Source organism: Charadrius vociferus, unplaced genomic scaffold (genome assembly GCF_000708025.1).
Source record: "Charadrius vociferus isolate BGI_N301 unplaced genomic scaffold, ASM70802v2 scaffold593, whole genome shotgun sequence".
In the NCBI taxonomy this organism is placed as follows: Eukaryota; Metazoa; Chordata; class Aves; order Charadriiformes; family Charadriidae; genus Charadrius; species Charadrius vociferus.
The window spans coordinates 1175721-1186033 of NW_009647739.1; the positions used below are offsets into that span (position 1 = coordinate 1175721).

The 10313-nt window shown below is 54.1% G+C and overlaps 1 protein-coding gene across 1 annotated transcript in view; it reads left to right on the top strand.

Moving 5' to 3' along the window:
- The window catches only part of LOC104283709 (hemoglobin subunit alpha-A), a 2045-nt gene extending 1152 nt beyond the window's left edge, over window positions 1-893 (top strand). Inside the window, exon 3 of the mRNA XM_009881921.1 lies at window positions 667-893. Within this exon, the coding sequence (XP_009880223.1) occupies window positions 667-795 (129 nt within the window). The 3' untranslated portion in view covers window positions 796-893. The remainder of the gene's footprint in view (window positions 1-666) is intronic.
- Window positions 894-10313: the final 9420 nt, after the last annotated feature.

Sequence of the window (10313 nt, forward strand, 5' to 3'; positions counted from 1 at the left end):
TTGGGGGTCAGTGTGTGTTCAGGGGCAGCGTGTGCGTGTGTTCAAGGATGGTGTACGTGTAGGGGCTGTGCTCAGTGGCAGTGCGCGTACCGGGGCAGTTCAGGCGTGTGCATGGAGGCTGTGTTGGATGGGTCAGCGCGTGCAGGTGCCCGCGGGGCTGCGTGCAGGCGTCGGGAGCGCTGGGCAGGCTCAATCTGTGGGTCACAGACTCCCACCACGCTATCGCAGTTACAACCCCCACACTGCTGTCCCCACCATCCTGCCGGGACACATCCAGGCTGTGCCTGCGCCAGGGGGACCTCAGCCGGTACCCCGCTGCCAGACCCAGCCTGTGCCGGGGGGGACACACAGGGACACCTCCGCCCAGGCCAGTGCAGACCCTAATCTCAACCCATGCCAGCGCAGACCTAACCCTAATCCCAAACCTAACCCTCAGCCTAACCCTAACCCTAAACCTAAGACTAACCCTAAGCCCAACCCTGCAGTCATCCTGTGCCGGGGGGGACGGACCACCCATCTTGTGCTGATGTGAGCCCTAACCCTAATCCTGACCCAAACCCCGCTGTGAGCACCCGGAAGGGGTGACCAGCCCGGCTCCCCTCCTGCACCCCCCTGGCCACCCCCTCGCCTCACCCCCTTTGCTCACCATCTCCTCTTGCCTTTCAGCTGCTGAGCCAATGCTTCCTGGTGGTGGTGGCCATCCACCACCCCTCTGTCCTGACCCCGGAGGTCCACGCTTCCCTGGACAAGTTCCTGTGCGCCGTGGGCAACGTGCTGACTGCCAAGTACCGTTAAGACGGCACCACGGCTAGAGCTGGGCCCAACCCACTGCCAGCCCGCCGACAGCCAGCAGCCAAATGATCTGAAATAAAATCTGTTGCATTTGTGCTCCAGCCCTGGCGTCCTGCTCTGGTTGCTGCCCGCGGGGTGGGAGCGGGAGGGATCTGCTCTGGGGATCTGAACTGAGGGCTCCCTACCCGCCAGGTGGGCACGTGGAGGAGATGGGCTCTGGTTTTGCTGTCTCCGAGAGGAGGTAGCATTTGGGTGGTAGTGCCCGGCAGGCAGACGCTGCTCTTCAGAAGCAAGCAGAGCATTTCCAGGCATCGGTGGAGGGAAAAGACAGACGGAGAGCGGCCAGAGTCTGGCCCTTGGGAGCTCCCTGCAGCCCCAGCCCGTCCTGGCCTTCCCACCAGAGCACCATGCTGGGAATCCCTCTTGTCCTACCAGCCCCGCGCAACCCTTGCCCTCGTTCAGTCCAAATTGTCAGAGATATCTCCTCCTGGAAGTGCTTGCGGGAGACTGTGGGGTAGAGAGGCTCCTGGCGCCTGTGACCCTCTGCGTGGTGGCACAGCGAGGACACCCTGAGGACCCTCAAGCACAAGGGCATCTTTCTGTGCATCCCCAGCACACAGGGCTGTGCGGCATCGTAGGACTTCCTCTGTTTCCACCTAATGCTGTGTTGCTGGGGTATGGCTTTGGAGGGGTCCTGGGGGACTGGCAGGCTAGGGGAGATGGCAGGCATGGGGGACTGCACAGGGAACGGCCCCACATCCTGCTCTTTGGGTCCTGAGCTGCGGTGGGGCAGGAAAATGAGCACGGGCAGCGAAGCAGTGCTGGGTGCTGCAGTGCCGGTGTCCGCACGGCCCCCGGCCCTTATCGCAGCCCGCAGCGGGGCGGCCGTGGCGGGTGGCTGATAAAGGCGAGCGTGGGCTCTCCTCCAGCTGTGGGTGTGGTGGGAGACGGGGCAGCAGATAGTCCCGGGGGGCTACGGCCTGCCAGGGGCTGAGTAAGGGTGGCCCATCCCTGCCAGGGCTGGGAGGTGCTCGGTACCGGGGGGAAGGTTCAAGAAAGTCATGGGACGGCTGGTGCAGCCTCAGCATGGAGCCAAGCCGAGGTTGCCACCAGCCCCTTTGCTCCCTGGCACTTGCAAGGATGGACACTTGCCCCAGCCCCACGGCCTCCAGTCGCCATCAGTGAATGCACCAGAGGCAGGAGAGACCTCCAATGAGTCTGGAGAGAGAGGGAGGCCCTCCAGCCCCCAGGGTTTCTCCACTGGCATTGCGACCCCACGTGCCCACCACAGCTGGGCACGGCGAGGAGGGGAAGACAAAGCTGGTCAGGGCATCACTGACCAACCTGATCTCCCTTTGCGTGGAGCAGGGTGTTGAAGCTGCTCGCACCCTTCCAGCTGACATCACCCAGACACAGCTGCGGGCACAACTCTGCTCCGCAGACAACTTCTGCTCCCTGGGGAGCTTGGGGGGAGCAGGGGCATGGTGGGGGGGGTCAGGGCACACGGGTGTGCAAGGTGGTGTGGACTAGTGTGTAAAGCACCGGGGAGAGCCAGCATGAAATCCAGCACAGACTTGAGGTGCTCCAAACCCAGCCACAGAGACACCCGGTGGGGTCCTTGTGTACATGGGGTGTGCATAAGAGGGCAGGTGTACGAGCAACGCTGGGGACGGTACATCCGTGGAGGGGCAGGGGGTGGCAGATGTCCCCACTGCCTCTCCACCAGGCTTTCACTCCCACGGCGTGTCGTGGCCTCAGGTAGGACAGGTCGTGTGGCAGTGGGCAGCGTCCTGGCTCTGCAGCCTGTTCCCAGGCCTCTGCCCGGCCAAAGAACCGCTGAACTCCGAGGAGCCAGGATGAGTTTTGTGCCAGCCATTTGTCCCTGCTGCCACAAGATGGGGACCTCAGGCCGTGGTGCTTTATCGGGGCCAGGCAGAGGGTGCAGAGGGCCAAGCCTTGGTCCTGCCTGTGGGGCTGAGCTGGAGCATCCAGGCCGGCAGCCAGGATGGGCTTCCAGCCAGCCCCAGGTCCCGAGCATGCTGGGGACACTGGTGCCAGCTCGGAGGGGTGCAGGAGCCCTCCCCAGAAGCCCATGTCCAGCACTGGGTGCCCCAACAGCCGGGCACCCCGTGTGTCCCAGCACACAGCCCTAGGCTCCCTTCACCGGGCATCCCTCGGTGGCCGCAGTGGGGACACAGCCCGCCCGAGGGGTCAGACACACTGTTGTGTACATGGGGTGTGCATAAGAGGGCAGGCGTACGAGCAACGCTGGGGACGGTACATCCGTGGAGGGGCAGGGGATGGCAGATGTCCCCACTGCCTCTCCACCAGGCTTTCACTCCCACGGTGTGTCGTGGCCTCAGGTAGGACAGGTCGTGTGGCAGTGGGCAGCGTCCTGGCTCTGCAGCGCGTTCCCAGGCCTCTGCCCGGCCAAAGAACCGCTGAACTCCGAGGAGCCAGGATGAGTTTTGTGCCAGCCATTTGTCCCTGCTGCCACAAGATGGGGACCTCAGGCCGTGGTGCTTTATCGGGGCCAGGCAGAGGGTGCAGAGGGCCAAGCCTTGGTCCTGCCTGTGGGGCTGAGCTGGAGCATCCAGGCCGGCAGCCAGGATGGGCTTCCAGCCAGCCCCAGGTCCCGAGCATGCTGGGGACACTGGTGCCAGCTCGGAGGGGTGCAGGAGCCCTCCCCAGAAGCCCATGTCCAGCACTGGGTGCCCCAACAGCCGGGCACCCCGTGTGTCCCAGCACACAGCCCTAGGCTCCCTTCACCGGGCATCCCTCGGTGGCCGCAGTGGGGACACAGCCCGCCCGAGGGGTCAGACACACTGGCAGCAGCTTTCTACAGCTTAGCTCTCCCTCAGCTAACATTCCTGCCCTGCTGCCCCGGGACCCACAGGCAGGGCGGCAGCGGTGGCCCAGAGCACAGCAGGTCCAGTATTTACCCCACTGCTGGCCCGGGTTGGTTTTGCAGCTGGTACTGCCACAGCCCTGGTGCTGAGGAGAGAGGTGGAGGCAACTTCTGCATCGCTACAGCAGGGGCAGCCCAAAATGGCACCGGGCGATGTGGAGGAGGTGGACTTTGGGGGCAAACCCCTCTGATCCAGGCCATGGCAGTGCTCAGGGGGCAGAGTCACAGTAGGCAGCTTCAGGGGAAGAAGGAAGATGAACGTCTTCAGGTGAGACAAAAGCCTGTTCTGATTTCTCCACTATCTGGAGGCCTTTCTCAACACTCGTCAACATTTATTCTTGATGGACAAAGCATCTATGGTTCAACGATACCCACAAAACAACACAGTATTTTGTTATATGATAGCCACCGAGACAAGTGGTGTCTCAGAGCTCGTTTTTATTGAAAGAGCAACTAAAATGACATCAGGAAACAAACTCGATGGTTATGAATTACCCAATCACAACACTTTTACCAGTCTCTTGAGGGGTTGCAAACAGCGTTGTCCAGGTAGATTGGGTACCACTCTTATTAACGTCTGATAAATAGTCATGGCCCTAGAGAGTGCGTCCCGGAAAGGGACACTGTAGTACATACTCCTGGAGGAAGTCAAGCATCCATGGGGAGTTTACCAGGAATTTCCCATTCAAAATTTAGCAGAGAAGCAGTGGGAAGAAACAGAATTCCGTTCCTCCTGGAAGCTGATCTCAGGACACCAGTTGAGAGGTCCTCTTGCTGGAAAGAGGAGGGAAAACATCATGTGTTTTACAAACCGTTCTGTTTATACATCCCATACGCCAAGAGAATGACTCATGATTGGTGCAACTTATAGGTGTTTTGTTGAAAAACTGCTGCGCAAGCAGTTTGTTTGCCGTGTATTCACACAGTTACTCTTTCCTAAATGTCGGGTTTTCCATACTGAACTGATCTCTCTGATTTGCCCGGACAATTCCGAATTTTAACCCAGTGCTTTGGGGTGCTCGCAGCCCCTCCAGCTCAGGAACATCTGAGAATTTAATAAGCACATTCTCGTTTACAACACATAAGTTATTGACGAAAGGACAGTGAATAATAATGTTGAACCAAGAACTGGAATCTGTCACAGAAGGAAAACAGACTCATCTGGAGTGATTCATTCTTGGCAATGGCCATGGTCATTACTCATCTGTTTCTTCGATTAAATGTCCCACTGTTTTGTTTTGATTTGAAATTGACTGGTTTATAGTTCCTTAGTTTCCTCCTTTTACCCTGCTAATGGTAAGAGACCCTCTTGTCTTGTTTCTGCCACCCCATCGCCCTCCACCCTTCCCAAAGACACTGTTTGGAGATGGCTTCAATCAGTTGCTGGGGCAAAGGGGATTTTTTTCAGGCATGCACTCTGAAAATACTGGAATGATTGAAATATACTTTAACCCACACTGTTTAGGACCCCCCCCGCCTTCTCTGCTGGCTGCTCTGCCAGTGGGAAAAGGAAAAGTGGTCATAGAAGACAGAACATAGAGTCAGCCTTCACCAAAATGCCAATTTTGATGAAGGACTTCAAATATTTTCTCCCCTTCCTTTCCTAGAAGCAGAGACTGGTCCCAGCTGAGCGGTCATATCAAGCACAGCCGTACAAGCCCCTCCAGACAGGACGGGGCTGATAAAAACTAGTATTTGCAGAACTTAAAACATTGTCTGCTCTCCTTTGCCATCAAAAGAAGTTTAACACTGCAAGGGATACCTGAGAAAACCTCCTTGCTGATCCCCCTCAGAGCTGGGCTCTTCTTTTGTGAGCTCCCGTGACCAAAATGACATTAAGCATCACGAATCCCCTGTCGCTGGAGATGTTCACAACAGAATCCAGGTCTTGGATTTTATATGTGGGAGGAGAAGGAGCAGATCTGTGGTGACACGATGTTGGCTACCGATGCCTTCCCAGTGCTGTCACGGCTGTTTTGAAGCCATTCATCAACTAAACAGCAGAAACTTTGCACAGCCACTTTGCACAGTTTTCCCACTTTCTTTTTTTTTGTGGCTGACCATGTCTTTTTTGATGATTGTATCTAGCCAGATTATCACTCCAACTGTACCACTAGCAACCCTTTTCCATGACGTTTTTCAGTCAGGCCTGCTTGACATTGTCCACTGGGGATTGATCCCATTTTCACTAAAGAGTTGGGAATTGAATGGAAATGCAAAAATTTTCTCCCTGCTGGTTGCCCTGTCTTCCTACCACACACCAACCAGATCTGAGAAGATCTGAATTTTCTCAAGGATGGTGAAACTGAGAACATAGGAAATGCTCTGCTGGTCAGATCATCAGTTCTTCTCTCCTGGTGGTGTTTTCAGGAGCAGTAGATGCCATCTGGGGAGAGCACGCAAGCCTCGCCATTTCTGATTGTGCTCCTCCAGCATCCACAGCAGCAGTCATAGCAATTTCAGAGGGTATGTTCCTGCCTGTTGCCTGCAGCGTCTGTCTGTTGACATGCTGCTCATGAATTTGCTGTACCTTTTACAAACCTGCTGATCCTATTTGTTTCCACAGCCTCCTGTGGCAGCAAGTTCCAGAAGTTCATTCTCCCTCCTGCCCCATATAAAGTCCCTTTTATCCATTTTAAACCAATCTATTAGACTCATCAATGGCCTCTTGGTGCAGAATCTGACGAGCACCGGGTCCACATTCACTTCATGATTTTGTAAAGTTGGCCCTTTCTGCTCCACCTTCTCCAGGGAAAAACCCCAGCCTTCCCAGGACCTCCTTGTACCTCAGCTGCCCCATCCCCTTGATCATCTCACTTGCTCCGCTCAGGGATCTAAGGCCACTCTGCCCTTTGATCCAGAGGTCAGATCTGCACAGATGTGGGTACACCAAGCTGTCACACAGCAGGCAATAGATGCCCTCTCCCCCTTTTTTGAGAACCCTTCCTGATGACACCACCACGTTTTGCTGGCTTCTTGGACTGCTTCTGCACATCAAAGCTACAATTTTGGTGAACCACCAATGAGGACTCCAGCATCTTTTCCCTGGGCTGTAACAGCCAGTTCAAGTTCAACCTCCTCTGGTTTAGCCCGTATTTCCCTGTCTGTGTCACCGTACCTTTATCCACACTGAAACGATCGACCTCCTGTTTTTCCTATTTGTGAGTAACGCTGAAAGCTGCACGGAGCGAAGCTCCGCGGATGACATCAAACAGCCTTTCGCCAGCCTCCTGCAGTGATGGAGCATCAGCCGACGGTTCTGTCCAAAGCTAAAGCATGCAACTCTAAGAGCAGATTTTTGATCCATACTCCTGGGACACAGTTCTTCATTACGCTCTTCCTTTCCAGACCCCCTGTCACAGTGACTGCAACTGGCAATGAGCTGGGCAGACACAACTCAACGAGCATCTAGCTGGAGATGGTTAAAACATAGGGGTTTTTTAGTCCTTGTACCAGAACCAGACAGAAACAGGGGCACAGACTGCCAGCTCTGTGTTCTCCAGAGACCTTTGCACATGGCCGAGAGGATCCCAGCTATGGATTTATGGAAAGCAATACGGCAAAATGTGCATTGCAGCTGCTCGGCCAGAAAGCTTTTATACCTCCTTCAGTGGTTGAGCAGCCGAGTGCCATTATTAATAGTAGAAGTGTATTTATCAAAATTCATGGGTCAGCATTGTTAAAGCTCCGTAGATTCGACTTGGACAGGTCACCATTATTTATTTTTCCAGATCGCAGCTTCAGACGGGGATATTTTCAATATATAGTCCAGGTTTCTCCCCAGGCCTGCTTGAAACATGGTAGGAAATATGCTCAGGGTCTTCCACTCATGTCTGGCTTCTGAGGAGGGGCTGAGCTTGAGGACCAAAGAGCAAGGAGCAGATGTGGAGACCTCTAACCATCAGACAGGCACCTGTGGTATATTCAGAGCCAGGGGTGTCATCGGGCCAGACAGAAACCCTGGCGCCGGCGCAGCCACGCTCCCTCGCAATTCAGCATAGACAGAAGCTCACCAGAATTTTTCTAAACATTGCAGTTTTGGTTGCCACCACAAGAGGAGGCAGATATCACCACAGCTGGATCTCCTGCCTGGCTGCAGGTCACAGTGATCCATGGGTGGTTGTTTGTGTTTGTTTGTGTCTGCCTGCGGCACTCTGGAAGTGGAGAAGCTTCAGCTCCAGCTCCAGCTCTGGAGCAAAAAGGAGAGGCAGCATTTCACCCTCCCTGGGTCAAACACACCCCTTCTTCTGAGACTGCAAGGCCGCTTTGCCAAAGGGGAGAGGAGCAACCCACAGAGTCACTAAGCTGATGACATTTTAGTGTCCTTACGCATCTGGAGCAGCTGTCAGTCTGGAGGTGACATGTCCTATAGCATCCACCACCCCAAATGCTGCCGTTGAACACTGGAATGCTTTTCCTGGGGAACAGGAGCAAGTTCAACATTGTTGATCTGATTCTGCACCACATTCTGTGCGTTTGAATTGTGCTCAGATCTCTCAGATCTTTGACTTTGAATCTTTTATTTTTTTTTTTTTGTCCCTTAAGAGGAAAATAACTGTAAGTAGAGACAGCGTTGCAGGAAAGTCATTCATAAGGATTGATTGATGATGAGCTGATACCTTTAAAGTGGAGTGGAAGGCTAAATGAATGTAGAATGAGAATAGGAGGATTTGTTCTTCTTTCAGAAGAACAATGTTTGAGCAACAGCAATATCAACTGGGAGAACTCAGAGCTAATGTGGAAGGGGCTGGCCATTCCCTAGAGAAAACATTGCAAAATTACTTTATATCTCAAAGGAGGAGGAAAAACAAGAGATAAAGAGTGTAATACCTAACTGGAGTGTGATTTTATCAAAAGGACATTAGGAATAACAAGGAGATTATGAAAAATGGCGAGGAGGCCCAGCCATTAAAGAAGGCTTTGATTGATGTTCACAATATGCGTGAGTGAAGCAAGAACAAATAAATCCATCAAGTTGTGGGTGAAGATCTCAAAGCTCGGTCATGAGCCCTGTTGTAAGTCATGAGCTGCGCTACAGCCGCATCATGTGGTGCTGGGACCACGGAATTTAGCCTCGAGAAAACATGGGTAAGTGAAAGAACTGAAAGATTCAAGAAAATAGGGAGTTGATAACAGGAGTGTTGAAAGGGAATTATTGGGCTGGAGGGAAATTACTGGTAGAATCTGACCTTGGATCCAGCCTTGGAATTTTTATTAATGACCAAAACACTAAAAAAAAAAAAAATGTGGGTGCTGTCACTATGGAGGAGGATCGGGATATTACAGGATACCTGCATGGCTTCGAGCATCAATATAGCAGAAAGGGGATGATATCCTCATGCCCAGCAAAAAGGTGTGGAGGAAGCTGCTGCTGTCGTTAGGCAGGACGCATTCCAGGAGGAGAGCTCTGAGCACCTGGGGATAGCGTTACACAGGGACAAATGGAAATGCACAGGCAGGGAACACATCGAGGCTGGGAATTAGGCCCCTTCCCATCCTGTGCTTTATGTGCTCAAGCTTCTGGGCTGACTTCAAGGAAGTCTTCTCGTAGATTAGATGAGGGCATTGCTAGCTATTGACTGCATAAGCTGCTTTGACTGGGCTTTCCATGATGTCAGAGCCCCTAGAAAATGACCGGCTCTTCCCTAGGGAATTTCCTTCCGCTACCTAGTAAACTCACCACAAGTATATCAGGCCCATGAGAGCAAGAACCAAAGATTTTGAGCTCCTGAAGTAATAAGTCCATCTTCAGGGAGTTTGTGTTTGTCTGAAAGCAGCCCTGAAGTCCTCAAGCAAGCTGACCCATAAGCAAGTGGTGGGATTTTTGCCTGAGCAAGGACTTGGAGACCGTGTCCAGACTGTGTTGTTCTCTTGGAGAACACAAACACATCAGCAGGTGTCCCAAAGAAAAGAGACGTAAGAGGGAAGGTCCTTGACTATTTTGGAGACCATCAGAAAATCAAAGAACGAGTTGACTGTCCCTACAGAAGCCACATCTCCCACGAGTATTGTGAACGTGGCAAATACGCGAGAGCTGAGAAGGCGACTGGTCTTTCTTGGGACGAGTATAAAGCCCCCCTTCAGACTGAAGGGCTGAGCCTCCCCAGCAATTTCCATTCTGGGGGGCAGCTACTGGCTGTTTCTGACTGAGGCATGTTAATGTTTGAGCTTTTGGGTTGATCTCAAATTCCCATCTCACTTTCTCTTTGCGTCGCTGAGAAGCAAACCCACCGGGCTGTGCCTCTTGCGGCAGCACCCTGGTTCCACCGCCATCCCCCGCCTTTTCCCCAGGGCACCCTCCCACGGGTCCAGGGCACTCCGGGGGTTTTGAGCCCCTCTGCCCACTTACTCTCCTGGGGCTCTCAGGGACCACCTGTGGTATCGGGGTGCCGGGGGACCCCAGGACCAGCTGATGTCTCTGGGTCGTGGTGGTTCCCGGGGTTACCCGGGGTCTTGGGGTGCTGATAGGGCTTCAGGACCTCCCCAGGATCACGGGGGTCCCCAAGTAGGGGGGGTCCCCAGCATAGAGGGGAGTCCCCAGGTCGGTGCTGGGGGTCCCCCAGGGTCTGGGCATCCCACAAGCCCCAGGCCCGAGCCCCGCCGGGCTCCCCCG